At 45.3% G+C, this 15370-nt stretch overlaps 2 protein-coding genes across 6 annotated transcripts in view; both read right to left on the bottom strand.

The window, feature by feature from the left end:
* GNB5 (G protein subunit beta 5) overlaps positions 1 to 10898 on the bottom strand; it is a 59720-nt gene extending 48822 nt beyond the window's left edge. The window contains exons 1-3 of one of the 4 annotated variants that reach the window (XM_023255346.2): positions 10778 to 10898; positions 4688 to 4839; positions 213 to 324 (exon numbers count right to left, since the gene is read on the bottom strand). In XM_023255346.2, coding sequence (XP_023111114.2) covers positions 213 to 324; positions 4688 to 4813 — 238 coding nt within the window. In that variant the 5' untranslated portion in view covers positions 4814 to 4839; positions 10778 to 10898. Of the gene's footprint in view, positions 1 to 212; positions 467 to 577; positions 930 to 4687; positions 4840 to 10777 lie in introns of those variants that run through there. The other 3 variants (XM_023255349.2, XM_023255348.2, XM_023255347.2) reach the window with 3 other exon arrangements.
* A 1136-nt stretch (positions 10899 to 12034) lies between these two features.
* Positions 12035 to 15370, bottom strand: part of MYO5C (myosin VC) — a 105259-nt gene continuing 101923 nt past the window's right edge. For both annotated transcript variants that reach the window (XM_019832406.3, XM_019832407.3), the window contains one exon: positions 12035 to 13439. In XM_019832406.3, the coding sequence (XP_019687965.1) occupies positions 13287 to 13439 (153 nt within the window). In that variant the 3' untranslated portion in view covers positions 12035 to 13286. The remainder of the gene's footprint in view (positions 13440 to 15370) is intronic.

The following is a 15370-nucleotide window of genomic DNA, read 5'->3' as shown; positions in this document are numbered from 1 at the left end:
CGCCCGGCTCGGGCCCCACAGCCGCGCAACCCGGGGGCTCCGGGCCGCAAGCCACGCCTCACCGGCGCCCGAGAACCAGGGAGCCCATCCCGGGCGCGGGGCCTGGCTCCGGCCCCCCGGCCCTGCACCCCCAACCCCGCTCCCCCGGGGGGCCGGTCTGGTTTCTTCGGCCCGCCTCCCGGCGCGCAGCCCCCGCCCCGGCCCGCACTCACGCTCCACGTCGTGCAGCTTGGCCCGCTCCTCCTCCAGTTTGCCCTTGAGGCTCTCGGCCTCGCTCTTCAGCGACGCCAGCGTCTGGTTCTCGTGTAGCCCATCGGTTGCCATCTTCGCGCCGGGACGCGGCGGGGAGCGAAGCGGAGAGCGGGGCGGCGGGTGAGCGGGCGGCGGAGGCCAGGCCGGCGAGCTGGCGGGAGCGGCCCCCGGCGCAGCTCCAGCCGCCTTCTCCCCGAGCGCGGCCCCGCCCTCCGGCGCTGACGCGGGCGGCTGCGAGCCTGGCTGCCGCGGTCGACTCCCCCCTCTCCGCCCGCCTCGCCCGCGGACACCCGCGCCCCCTCCGCGCCCACCCCCGCCCTGGCACCTGCGGCGCGCGCCTGGCGCTGTGCCCGGAGCGATGCCCGCGGTGGCGCTGCAGCGCACAACACCCGGAGAAGCAGGGAGTGTCGTGCCCCTTTTACCAGTGGGAAAACCGAGGCTCAGAGACGATAACGTGACTTGCCCGAGGACACGCTCGTAGTGAAGGACCAAACTGGGATTCCAATCCAGGACTGCCGGCTCCTGGGACCCGGTGAAGTCCCAGTGACACGGCCTTCCTACCTGCCCCCTCCCTGGCACCGATCAGCTCTCAGCGGGACTTGATAGGCTGCGCAGTGGCTGCTACTTGCAGAGTAGGTGAGCAAGGAGAGGGCAACGAGGCCCGGTCCACACCCACCACTGATTCCCACCTCATCCCGGGTAGCCCTGGTTCCCCACCCGCCCCCACAACGAACCGGAAACTTTCCTCCTTCGTTGACTCAAATATACAAAAATAAAACTCGTTTTGGCTTCTGAGAAGCTGTAGTGTACGCCATTAAGACCGCACACTCTGGGTTTTGCTTTTCTTTTTTTTTCACGCAGAGAATTAAGTGCCTGGCCTGGGGTCAGCAAAAGGAGGTGGTGGCAGGGGTGGGGTTAGTATTCAGGGGCCCTAGACCCAGCGTTTTTGAACACACGCTCAGTGATCTCAGCTGTGTCATTTCTGAGGCAGCTGCCTCCACCTTAGAATGGAAGGTTCCTAGGAGTCTCTCAAAGATGCAGATTTAGTGACTTTAAGGCAGGCTCAAGCATCTCTTTTTCCCAGTCCTGTGCAATGCGAGGCGCTGTTCCAAGTACTTTACGTTAATAAACCACAACAATCACCCTGAATGGATACTATTCTCCCCATTTTACAAATGAGGAAGTTGAGGGACGGAAAGTTTAAATGATTTGCTTGAGTCACACTCCCAGAAAGAGGCAAAGGCAGGATTTGGACCTAGGCAGTCTGGCTCTATTCAGCTACATGCCTCCAGACTTCAGTGTGGAGGACCCAACCCATGGCTTCTTCCTTTTACCCCTCCATGACCTTGCGTGTGTGTGTGTGTGTGTGTGTGTGTGTGTGTGTGTGTGTGTGTGTTTATACATGCAAAATGGGAAGGCAGATCGAGGTTACAAATTCTAGAACAAACATTCCCAAACAGGATTTTGGTGGCTGTGCTCACCCTTCCCTCCTTCCACTTCTTGTCCTGGGTGGCTCTTCATCAAAGGAAAGTTGGAAGTAGCCTGGGTGGCTCAGTCGGTTGAGCATCTGACTTCAGATCAGATCATGATCTCATGGTTCGTGAGTTCGAGCCCTGCATTGGGCTCTGTGCTGACAGCTCGGAGCCTGGAGCCTGCTTCAGATTCTGTGTCTCCCTCTCTCTGCTCCTCCCCCACTCACACTCTGTATCTTTCTCTCAAAAATGAATAAACATTTTTTAAAAAGTTGGAAGTAATCTATATTAATCTAAGCATGGTTGTCTAGGAGGTTAGATTCTGGGCTCTTTGGTTTCCTTATCTGGGACATCTACTTCGGCTGTTGTGAGAATTGAATACGAGAATGTGAGTGAACCTCTTAGCAGACACCGCCATCATAGCAGGTGTGTTTTAACTACCAGCTCCCCATTGATACAGGTTTATTCATCACTTCTCCTCAGTATTTAGCATAATAGATGGTATATGGTAGGTGCTCAGTTAATGTTAGCTTATCAAGTGGATATATAAAATAGAATATATAAACTGTATAAAAACAACAAATACACAAAATATCAATGTGTTAATAGATATATACAACTATTTATAAAAGTGAAACTATTATATCTGCTTCAGAGTTTGTAGAGCAGAAGCGTAAAAGCATGGGTGCCATCAAGATCATACTGCCTGAGGATAACTCCTGGCTGTGCTGTGTGGCCTTGGGTGATTTACTTAACTTCTCTGGGTCTCAGGCTCCTCCTCTATAAATGGAAAACACCTCCTCAAAAAGCCTCATCCTGGGTAACCCTGTAGAGCATCCCATGACACATAGTACTTGCTCAAAATTAAGGCTCCCTGATACACTTGAGCAATTCATATGAAGTAATTTGAATGAGACACTAGGCCATGGGAGACACTTCTCACCAGGATCACCTCAGAAGGCCTGGCCAGATAGCATCCTCCCATCACTTCCTCAGGCTGGTGCCTCGTGGCCCCTCGTGGGCTGTGTGTGCCTGCTCGAGGTCTGCCTGTGTGTGATCTGGAGTGAGCAAAGCTTCACGCTGGAGCGTGTCCTCCTCTGGACGTTCTCTCTGTAAACTAAACCCCACGTATCTCCCAATCTGGAGGGTCTGCCATCTAGAGATGAGGACATGCAACTTTTTAATAGCTGGGAAAGTTTACAAAGTGCCTTCCTGTACTTTGGTTTCCACTCCTGTTTCTAGGTAAGGAGTCTGGAGTGCAGAAAAGTTGAGTTCTGCTACCTTTCAGTAGTAGTGGAGTTACAGGGTTGCCTCATTTGTGAAAAGGGAAACTGGGGGCTCACAATCCCAAACACCCAGATAAAAATCAGCTGTCGGTCACGTGGATGTCTCCTCAGCCACAGGAGTGTGTCTGAATAATTGGGAACCTGCAAGTGCTTATGGTGGAGATAGCCTGTGACCGTTTCCTGAAAAGTGCCTCCGACCTGGGAGAATCTATGATGCTACAGGATGTGATGACAGGGATTCTGGGCTCCTTGTGTCCAGAGAAGAAGGTGTTTAAAAAACAAAAGAGCTAGATTCACAAATAGCACTGTACCAGGATGGTAGGGCCGCCGGAAAGCAGGCCTCTTTTAAGAACTGAATGTCCTCGGTTTGACGATTTGCAGAGCTAAGTTTAGAACACAAGGTGCTTCAGGTAGAAGCCTGTTACACTAAGCCTGAATCTTGTGACATCAGGATTGTTACGCTTTTCCAAAGCCTGTGTGTCACTCTGGGCTGTTTACTTGCCATTTGCTTTATGAGAACATAAATGGAACCAAGAAGATGAATACTGTCTTTTCCTCTTCAGGTGGATAAAATGTAAAATTCCCCTCTCCTCTCTTTGATACATGGTTTTTAAAATGTGCTGATAATTGGGGGGTTTCCTATTGGGCTTCTGGAGAAGAGTGCTCTACCACCTTTGACCAGGTGGGGGCTCTGCTCAGCCACATTACTGAGCCCAGCTTTGCAAATCCTCTGGGATAGGATTAATTTCAAGGGCTTCAGCCATGCTATAGGCATTATGCTGCAAGATCTGAACAAAGCCGACGCATAGTCACCTCTAGTGAGGATTGATTTGTGTTCTTTGAAAAATGTCAGGATTTATATTCAGTCCCCAGCCCTCACTGAAGTCTCAGGCCTAAGGAACACTTTTCCCTGAACTTAATATTGTTTACTACTGAGGCCCTATAGAGTTCAGTCTTCAATAGAGTTAGTTGTTCCTAGGGAGAGCTGGACCAAGGTCTTTGGAGAGGTACTTCCAGGCTGTTTATTTGCCAGAGTCCCTTTTATCTTAGTTGCTTGCCTAGCAGACTAGTAGAAAGCAGAAGCAAAAAACATTAGTCCTAAAAAATAATAATAGCCAAAACATTCATTGAGCACATCCTGTGCCGGGTACTACTGTTTTAAACACTTTATCAGGGGCACCTGGGTGGCTCAGTCGGTTAAGCATCTGACTTCGGTTCAGGTCATGATCTCACGGTTCGTGGGTTCGAGCCCTGCATTGGGCTCCACATTGACGATGCAGAGCCTGCTTGGTATTCTCTTCCTCTTCCTCTCTCTCAAAATAAACAAACTTAAAAAACATAAATACTTAATAAAATGAACTCATTTGATTCTTACAAAGCCTTATGAGATAGTGCTATTATTCCTATTTTACATATAGGAAAACCTACCTCCTAAGAGAGTAGAGATCTGCTGGCACACCACCACCAAAGAACACAACTTGGATCTGAACTCAGGAGGTCAGAGACCAGCGTCCACACCCTGAACTCCCATGCTGTACTGCCTCACTGAGCCCATGTGTGCTGTATGTGTGTGTGTGTGTGTGTGTGTGTGTGTAAATTCCTCTGTCACAGGACCCAAACATTAGACATCATTTTAAAAACAGGTAACTACTTAAATTTCTAAAAGGTGGCACTTACAATTTCTGCACACGTTGAACAGTAGCTGAGCTGTTGAGATTTCTTGAAAACTGGTCTCAGAGCTCGTTGTTTGAAACATTTGTCACAGGAGCCAAATACGTTAACTAGAAAGGTCTGATCACACATTTTTTTTTTTTTTGCCCAAAATGAAGCTGAAAAAGAGAGAGAAAGAGAGAAAGGGACATATGTGCATGAGAAAAGCCAACAGAAACAGCTTTTTAAAACCTCATCTTCCTTTTATCATGATGGTTGCTCAGACTTCTACATGTGGGATGAAGTATATGCAGCTAATGTATAACCTTTGATTTATTACAACATGCTGGGTCAACACCAACTCGTTTATTTAATCAGGAAGAAAGCATTAGACAATAGGTTTTCTGGGGTTACCATTTAACTGGCTCTTTTGGCAGCTTCCGACATGGATGCAATTAATCTTTGCAGCACAATATTAATCCTGTGGGGCTTTGCAGTGGAAAGCATTGTTGTAATGGATACTATAATTTAAAACTTAAAAAAAATTCTGCCTCTAAGGTACACTTTTGGAATAAAGAGTCAGAAAATGGTAGAGCCTGATCTCAACCAATACTGTAAGGCTGAGTAAACGCAGTATTGGTTCTCTGCAAGGGACACATCCCACTTATTAAATATTTGACAGCCACAGACCCAGGGTCCCTGTCTGTCCATCAAGAGGTCAACAGACAGGCCCAGGCCACTGGAGGGAGAGCAAACTTACGGAAGCAAAACCATCTGGTGGCTAAGGGTGCTGGCTCTGGCTGACCAGATCCTGGCCCCACTACTTAGGCAAGTTACTTTGAGCTCTCTGGATCTTTGCTAATCGATCACATGGGGATCTTAACATGTACTGTCACGGGGTCATCAGGGGAATTAGAAGAGACAGTTCATGAAGCTTAGCTCAAGGCTGGAATACCGTGAATGCTCCATAGATGTTAAGTTGCCCTGTGAGTGCCTACAGTAGCAGCAAAAGCAGCATAGCAGTGGGAAGGGGGTGGGGGGGGGGAGGCTAGAGATGTGGAAGAAGCAGAGGTGAGCCTAAGGCCACATTTCAGGCAACACAATGAAGGCCTTACTTGAAACAATGGTGTGGGATGTATGTGGACCACACTTAGGAAGAAGGAGCCAGACTTGGCGACACGTGGGGACAAGGAGGGGGAGATGTCTACAATGCCTCTTAGGTTTCTGTTGGGGAAGCTAGGTGTTGCAGTGCCACTGCTGGAAATGAGGACAAGAGGGTAAGAGGGGGAGGGAGCAGCCATCACGGTGGAGCCGATTTAATAGGTATTCCAAAGAGTGGGACACATCAAGATTCAAAGAAATAACCCCCTGAATATAAAGATATTTGGGGGGTACTGGTCTGAACATTTCAAAGAGCCAAATTTGAGAAGAATGTATTTATGGGGCAGGTGGCAGCGGGGACACTTCTAAGGCGGGATGTCTATCATGCAGAGGTCACCATGGGGCTGGAGAAATTGGGTTGAACTCTCCCACAGCAAAGGGGCAGCTGATAGTAGTTCTGGAGATCTCTAAGTAACAGAGTAGAGGACAGTCCTTTAAGGATGAAAGATCAGAAGGGAACCAGCTACTGACCACCATGGAGTGCTTGGCCCTGACTGCTCACAGCCACCCCAGGAAGGAAGCAGACATCTGTGTTACAGCTGGGGAAGTGCCGGGGGATTAAACATGTTCAAGGTCAGTGGTGGAGCCTGAATCTGTGTGCAGTGGGACTCCGCAACACTTACCGTGGAACCGGCACAATCAGTCTGCTCTGCCTTTTCATAAAACACTCAAGGGCCTGCCCACTGGAGCCTGGCCTTTGGCGAGGACCCGGTAATGTTGCCCCCCACTGCCCACACCTGCCAGTCACTAGGTCATGCTGAGGACTCCAAGTAATAGCATTAGGAAGGTGAGCCATGGGTTTTTCAGCAAGGCAGCAACGTCATTCAAGTGGATTATTCCAGCATTTGTGCTTCCAGAAGTAGGTCAGAGAGAGAGAATGTACAACAGGGGAATCAACTAGGTTAGGAAACTGTTGTGTTCTGGGAAAGAGGAAACAAGCTCTGGATGGAGTAGCAACTGTGAAAATGGAAGGAGAGAAGAAACCTGAGGGACTGAGTGGAGAAGGAATACAAGCATGGCTAGGCGTTATGGGAAGGCAAGAGAAAGGGAAGGAGAAAAAAAATGCCAATATTCCAAATCTGGAAGGAGACACTGAATTTTAAACTTTATCAAATGATAAGAGCTGTACATGTTTATTAGAAATAATTGGAAACAGAAGGACATGAAGAGGGACAATCACCTGCATGCCCTATACTAATGAAGTGACTGCTGTTAACATTTTGTGTCTTCTTCTAGTGTCTTCATAAGCATACATTTATACTCTAAAAAAATTGGAACTGTATGCCATGTATAATTTTGAACTTTAGTTTTTTTGCTTCATAGTGCTATTGCATATTCTTGGAAAACACCATTTTCTTTCTTTCTTTTTTTTTTTTTTTATTTTTGGGACAGAGAGAGACAAAGCATGAACGGGGGAGGGGCAGAGAGAGAGGGAGACACAGAATCGGAAACAGGCTCCAGGCTCTGAGCCATCAGCCCAGAGCCTGACGCGGGGCTCGAACTCACAGACCGTGAGATCGTGACCTGGCTGAAGTCGGACGCTTAACCGACTGCGCCACCCAGGCGCCCCGGAAAACACCATTTTCTAATGGAGACCACCAGTTTTGAGACATACCAACCTTAAATCGCTTCACACAGCTAGCATTTTAGATCTGGTTATTAAGCAGGCAAGCAACAAACTAAATTAGAAATATTACAGTATTTAAAACTATAAATATTATACATGGGCATTGTAGTGTCAGGAAAAATCAAAAAGGTATAAGGAGGAAAATAATCATCTACAATCCCACTGGCCAGAGAGACTCCTGTCCACATTTTGGCATATACAAGAATAGATTTTATAGTTTTAATATTTTTATACACTGGTGTTTTTCACTTAGCATCTATATCATGACTAAATTTATTCTCAGCGCATTCTACCATACTTATGGTCAATAATCCTTTTTATGGTGAGGGAACTTTTCCCAGCTAGGACAACTGTCTCAGTGAACATTTTGACAAGAAAAATATAAAAATGTCCCATTTTAACAAGCCTTGGGCACCTGGGTGGCTCAGTCGGTTGAACGTCCGACTTCGGCTCAGGTCATGATCTCGTAGTTCACAAGTTCAAGCCTCACATTGGGCTCTGTGCTGACAACTCAGAGCCTGGAGCCTGCTTCAGATTCTGTGTTTCCATCTCTCTCTGCCCCTCCCCTGCTCATGCTCTGTCTCTTTCTCTCTCAAAAATAAATAAATAAATAAATAAAACATTAAAAAAAATAAAGAAACAAAAAAACAAGAAAACAAGCCTTGACATGAAGTTGTTCTGCGGTTGTCCATAGAACTCAAACCTTCCCCTAATCCCACGCCAAGCACAAAATGTCCTTCCAGTCTTTCACCTAAATATGTAATTTGAAAATTACTGAACAACCCATCACCCTATATTTATTTTTAAGAGTACAGGCCAAAGATAGAAAGTCAGAAGTGAAAGTCCCTATAACCTGCTCTGTGTTTTTTCCCCCTTATTTAGATTTGGTGCATATTCTTCCAGACTCTTCTGACACCATAGGTAAAGCTTTGTGAGTTATACAAATAAGGCTGTTAGCTATTTGCCTTCTTCACCTCATTTATTGTCAGTACTTACAGATCTGTTTTGTGATAACAGCTTTGGTATTACTCTATACTATGTCCTGTCATAATTTATTAAACCAACCTATTATTGCATATGTAGGGTATCTCCAGTTTTTACTTATAAAATAAAAGTAAAATGGGCAAAACAACTCCCCCTCCACCCCACTCTGCTTTGCTGGTGGAATGTAAACTGGTGCAGCTGCTGTGGAAAACAGTTTGGCAGTTCCTCTGAAAGCTGAACAGAGTTGTCACCATATGACCCAGCAAATCCACTCCCAGGTATATGCCCCTGAAAACTGAAAACACATGTTCACATAAAAACTCATACATGAATGTTTGTAGTAGCATTTAAGCCCAAAGTGTCAACAACTCAAACCCATCAACAAATGGGTTTATTTGTTGATCAACAAACAAACAATATATGGTATACCCATATAGTAGAATGTTATTTGGCAATAAAAAAGAATGAAATCAGGGGCACGTGGGTGGCTCAGTTGGTTGTGTGACCGACTTTGGCTCAGGTCATGATCTTACAGTTTGTGAGTTTGGGCCCCACGTCGGGCTCTGTGCTGACTGCTCAGAGCCTGGAGGCTGCTTCAGATTCTGTGTCTCCCTCTCTCTCTGCTCAGGCTCTGTCTCTGTCTCTCTCTCTCTCAAAAATAAACATTAAAAAATTAAAGAATGAAATTCTGTTACAGGCTGCAACATGGATGAACCTTGAAAACATGCTAAGTGAAATAAGCCAGACACAAAAGGCCACTCACTGTGACTCCAATTATATGAAATGTCCAGGATAGGCAAATCCATACAGACGGGGAAGGTAGATTAAAGGTTACCAGTAAGTGGGAGGAGGGGAGAATTGGGAGTGACTGCTTAATGTGTAAGGGGTTTCTTGTCTGGGGTGATGGAAATGCTCTGGAATTAGATAATGCACATCCTTGCATATATACTGAGAACCACTGAAATGGATGCTTCACAATGCTCATTTTTGTGTGCGTTATCTCATTAAAAATTATTAAATTTTTTTAACGTTTATTCATTTTTGAGAGACAGAGGGAACAGAACCTGAGTGGGGGAAGGGCAGAGAGAGAGGGAGACAGAATCCGAAGCAGGCTCCAGGCTCTGAACTGTCAGCACAGAGCCCGACGCGGAGCTCAAACTCACTGACCACAAGATCATGGCCTGAACCAAAGTTGGACACTCAACAGACTGAGCCACCCAGGGGGCCCCAAGATTATTATTTTTAATACAAGACTTTGAACGGACCCTTCACAAATGCAGACATTCATATGGTCCATAAACATATGAGAGGCGCTCAATATCATTAGTCATCAAAGAAATGCAAACGAAAACCACACTGCTATACCAGTACTTACCCACTGGAATACCTAAAATTTAAAAGACTGACAACTCAAAGTGTGGCCAAGGGTGTGGAGAACTGGACCCTTTTCCTTGTTGGTGGGAGTATAAACTGGTACAACCTCTTTGGAAAACTGGTTGATAGGACCTACTAAAGCTATACATAATCTGTGAGCTGGCAATTCTACTCCTGGATATACACTCATCAGAAACAAATACTTATATCCTCAAAAAAATGAATAAGGATGTCATAGCAGCTTTATCCAGAATAGCCCCATGGAAAAACCCAAATGTTCATCGACAGACCGGATAAACTGTGATATGCAATAAAGAAGAAGAACACTCTGATGCACATGACAGTGTGGATATAGCTCACAGATGTGACTATATAACATTTGTATTAAAACCTTCCTATTCCAGGGGCGCCTGGGTGGCGCAGTCGGTTAAGCGTCCGACTTCAGCCAGGTCACGATCTCGCGCTCCGTGAGTTCGAGCCCCGCGTCAGGCTCTGGGCTGATGGCTCAGAGCCTGGAGCCTGTTTCCGATTCTGTGTCTCCCTCTCTCTCTGCCCCTCCCTCGTTCATGCTCTGTCTCTCTCTGTCCCAAAAATAAATGTTGAAAAAAAATTAAAAAAAAAAAAAAAAACAAAACCTTCCTATTCCATAAGCTGCGTTCTGAGGCTTATGTTCACATGCAAAGTGTTACTTGGATCCATTTTTAAAACAGATTATATGACTTTACAGATGCCTAACTTTTTCCCCCTGGATGCCAGCACGAAATATATGTTTAAAACAAAACACCTTCCTAGTATTTCAAAAGAAACACATGCAGGTTGTAGAACAATTAGAACAGGCAGATTAACCCCCCAACCCCCCCCTTACCTGTGCTCCTACCTCCCAGAAATCCCACCTAATACCTTGGTGTGTACACATAGGAACACTTCCGGAGTGTGTAGGAGAGCCTGCATATATGTGAGTACATACATACCTTCCAGAGAGTCAACACTTGGAGCGACCAGCTGAGGCGTCAGTCAGACCTGCAGCTCCAAGGGGAAGGTGCCGAAGCAGAAGCCTCACCTCTAATCTCCTTATCTGGGTGTTGAGACTCAGCAGCTTTGTCCCTTCCCACGGGCACGCACTGCCGATGGCATCCTTCTGCTCATCCGCACCAGATACCCTCAGAACCTCCACTGACCTGTGTCTCGGGCTCAGTTCTCTGCCCTCCGCAGGAGGCAGACGTGGCAGCTTTGCCCCTCACGAATCCATTTCCCGCTCCACTGAGCAACCCTAACATTCCCCTGTGACTGTTACCAGCGCCTCCTGCCTTCTCAGTCCTCAGCCCACCAGCACGTCTTCATTTTGGCTAGCCTTCCCACCTTCAGCTTTGTGGGACTGAGCAGGATGTGGGATGAGTGCCCCTCTCCCGTCTCCATGCATAAAGTTTTCAGCCTCTGAAGGTCCGCTTGTCTTGTTCCCAAACAAGATCTACTCCTGCTCAAGGCTGACCAGCCTCTCCCCTCCAATCCTGCTGCCTCTAATAGGACCTTGCTCCTGCAGCCCTGTCCCATCTCACCAGCATCAAGATGAGCAGTGGAACGAGTAAGATGTGGACAAGCTCTCCAGGAGCTCACAGGGTGGCAAAGGAGATGGGCAATGTTATTGGCTTCTATAGCCCAGGGTGAGTGCCGTAAAGCAGGCAAGAACCCTGACTTGTGGGAACCGAAAAGGAAGAGTGATGGGCTCCTGTGGCCTAGGGAAGATGCGGAGAGGAGAAGGGGCATGGAGAAGGTCACAAGTGCACATCAGAAACCCACTCACGTCTCTGCCAAGTGGCCCCTCCTTCTCTCACTGTCTGGGAGCCCATGGAGGCACAGCCTGAGGCAGGACTTATGGCATATTTACTTCCCTTCTAAAAACATTTATATACTTTTTTAAAAAGTTATTTTGAGAGAGAGACAGAGAGAGAGAGAGAGAAAAACCCAAGCAGGCTCCACCTTGTCACCAAGTCCTACATGAGGCTCCAACCCACAAACTGTGAGATCATGACCTGAGCCTAAACCAAGAGTCGGACACTTAACTGACTGAGCCACCCGGGTATCCCAACTGTTTATACACGTTTTATGAGAAATTATGAATCTATAAAGATCCCAGCATCTTTAAGTATACAACCCTTAAAGAAAAGCATAAACCTCATGCACGTAAGAAAAATGGAGTCTCCCAGCAATTAAAAAAAACCTGACCCAACTCATTTGGGAATTTATTTTATTGATTAAAATATTTAAAAGTTCTACTTTTTGATTTCTTCATATACAATGTATCTAAAAGAACTAAATCATTTATAATATGAAAAGGCATTGTTACATATTAATAGGGTGATGTTGCTTCATAATCATGTATTATCACTCCTAAGACATAGATCTGTGGGACAGAACCACAGCTCGTGCCTGTGAGTCTGTCAGAGACAGGAGGGCTGGTTGGATTCTTGGAATGGGCCACATGCCACAGGCTAGCAGTGCAACATCACGTGCTCTGAAGGAAGGAATGAGAACGACTGAGGGGACAAGGGATGGTTGGTTTTCATGAAACTTGGGAAATACTGGTTTCTCAACAGGAAGAACTGACATAATTCTTCAGTTTTTTTTATAGGAAAATTTAAAAACATTTGAATGCTGAAAAGAGAGAGAAAACCAATTAGGTTGCCTTTTAAACTTAGTTTTTAGAGAAGCTGTTGCATGAACGATATCGAACAATGAAAAACATATGGCCAATATGTTGGCAGATAAAACATAAAGAAATGTTCTTTCAGAAGAGGTGGTAAATGCCCTGGCAATTAATTTTAATAATATATTCGTTTTAGGTAGATATATACATAAAACACTTCACGTGATTCATTTCAGACTGAATATTTGCCTAAAAACTAGAGGGCTCTTAAATAATAAATATTTTTCATGCAGAAGCATTTTTAGTGAAAGTCAGTGAACCCCACCCCACCCACCCTGGGCAGGAGGCATGGGGTGAGAGGAATTTCGACAGGGCATTATGGCCAAATGGGATTATTTCCTGGAAGACTCAGCCCTGGAACCCACTCGCGGCTTCATAAATGTACCTGGGCTTCACATGAACATTAGTAAACTTAGGGGGCACTGTGTCCCCAGATCATACTCCCTTTGAGGGGAGCCCTGTCACAAAACAGATCTAGACAAGAGGCACCTGGAAGAAAACATGGGCCTTCGAGGAATTCCAGTAAAAGCTGGCTGTGATTCAGAAGGTAGACACGGCCTTTCCAACCGCAGCTGGTGTGTGTTAACTCTTACAAAATGACAGCGGCAGCACCATCACGGGGAACAAGAGAAGATGTGGCCCATCTTGGAGAATTCTTCTTTGCTTCTTTACATCACATTCCAAAGCATTTCCAGTTCCAATTAATAACCACATCCCTCATATTTGACCTTCATTTGGCTTCTGAGGGAAACATACATTTCCTCTCCTTTCTCCTGCTATAATCTATTGAGAAAACCTAGCTTAAAACTGCTGGGGATCTGGATCATTTCCAGAGCATGTGGAGAGGGGGTAAAAGGAAAGGTAACTTGAAAGAGATATTTTGTATCCAACATCAGCTGTGATGAATCCTCCCGGCTATTTAGGAGAGCCTGAAATAAGAACCAGAAGGAAAATGAATAAGGAAACCAGTGCATTCTGCTTTATGACTATTTAGAAGTCTAGAGTAAGGAAAACACAACTCCAGCTTCACTGAAAAGCTCCTTTCAAAATCATGTGAGAGAATACACAAAAGACTATTTTAACAACACAATACCATGGTGACATGGTCTATGCAGGATTTCCAGTCGCTCTCATGAATATTTACTTATGTGCTCTGTTTCACCTCAGAAGTTAATTTCCCACAGGATGGAATGACTGTAAATGGATCTGTTTTCTATTCTTATCCACTCTTGTGGCATAATTCTAAGCCCAAACATGAGTAGATCTCACAGATTAAGTCTTATAGCAGTTATATACTTTTTAGTTCAGTAGTTTGTGAACTTTTTGTCTAAAGACCCCTATATATTCTTTTTATTTTTAAGTTTACTTTTGGGGCATCTGGGTGGCTCAGTTGGTTAAGCGGCCGACTTTGGCTCAAGTCATGATCTCGCAGTTCATGGGTTTGAGCCCTGCATCGGGCTCTGTGCTGACAGCTCAGAGCCTGGAGCCTGCTTTGGATTCTGTATCTCCCTCTCTTTCTGCCCCTCCCCGCCCTGCTCTCTTTCTCTCAAAATTAAATAAACATTAAACATTTAAAGAAAAAATAAAGTGTACTTTTATTATTATTATTATTAAGTAGCCTACATGGCCAGCATGGAGCCCAATATGGGGCTTGAACTCATGACCCTGAGATCAAGACATGAACTGAGATCAAGAGTCGAACACTTAACTGACTGTGCCACCCAGGTGCCCCAAGACCCCTTATACCCTTTAAAGATTATTGAGGACCCTAAAGAGCTTTGGGTATGTAGGTATAGCTATTGATATTTACCATATTAGTAATTAAAATACTTCAAAATATTAAATCATTAAAATAACAAAAACAAACCCAATGCATGTAAACATGTATTGAAAAATAACTATTTTTGAAAACAAAAAAATTGAGTAGGAGGCAGTATTGTTTTATATTTTTGTAAATCTTTTTAATGCCTGACATAATATGACAGGTGGAAACTTGTATCCACTTCTACCTTAAATCCATTGTGACATGTTATTTTGGTTGAAGTCTATAAGGAAAAGTGTGCCTCACACATACATATTTAGAAAAAAGAAGACTTTGCAGACTCACTGAAAGGGTCTCCAGAATGCCCAGGATCCTTGAACTAAACTTTGAGAACTGATGTGCTAGTTGATTGGGGAAGAAACTTTAGGGATTTAAATAAGAAAAAAATGGGTATACAAGACTCTGTTTCCATTCAGGCTCTGCTCTCTTGCACAGACTGATAAGAAGACTGATAATAAACAAGACATCCTGAAGGAACATAGCAGCTGAGTGGTGATTTTGGTGTTTTCATTCCCTTCCCACTGAGGCTAAAATGGGTTCTGAAAACTGGGGTATTTGACAGAGAAAATTCCTGCTGCTTTTGCTAAGTGCCTTTCATTTGCATGTTTGGTAAATGTGCTTTAATCTTAGATTTCTATAACCGTAATTCAATATCAATTTCTTTTTCTTTTTTTTATTTTAGAGAAAGAAAGAGTGCAAATAGGGGAGAGGGGCATAGGGAGAGAGAGAGGGATAATCTTAAGCAGACCCCACTCAGTGCAGAGCCCAAAGCGGGGCTCCATCCCATGACCCAGGTATCATGACCAGAGCCGAAATCAAGAGTCAGATGCCCAACCGACTGAGTCACCCAGGCACTCCTCAATATCAATTTCTTATACTGAAAATTAAAAGGCGCATCCCTTGGAGAAATGGGAACCCTCTTACACTGTTGGTGGGAATGCAAACTGGTTGCAGCCACTCTGGAAGACAGTGCGGAGGTTACTCAAAAAATTAAACATAGATCTACCCTATGACCCAGCAATAGCACAGCTAGGAATT

This window comes from Felis catus, chromosome B3 (assembly GCF_018350175.1).
Source record: "Felis catus isolate Fca126 chromosome B3, F.catus_Fca126_mat1.0, whole genome shotgun sequence".
NCBI classification, from domain to species: domain Eukaryota; kingdom Metazoa; phylum Chordata; class Mammalia; order Carnivora; family Felidae; genus Felis; species Felis catus.
This window is presented reverse-complemented; position numbering and strand designations above follow the sequence as displayed.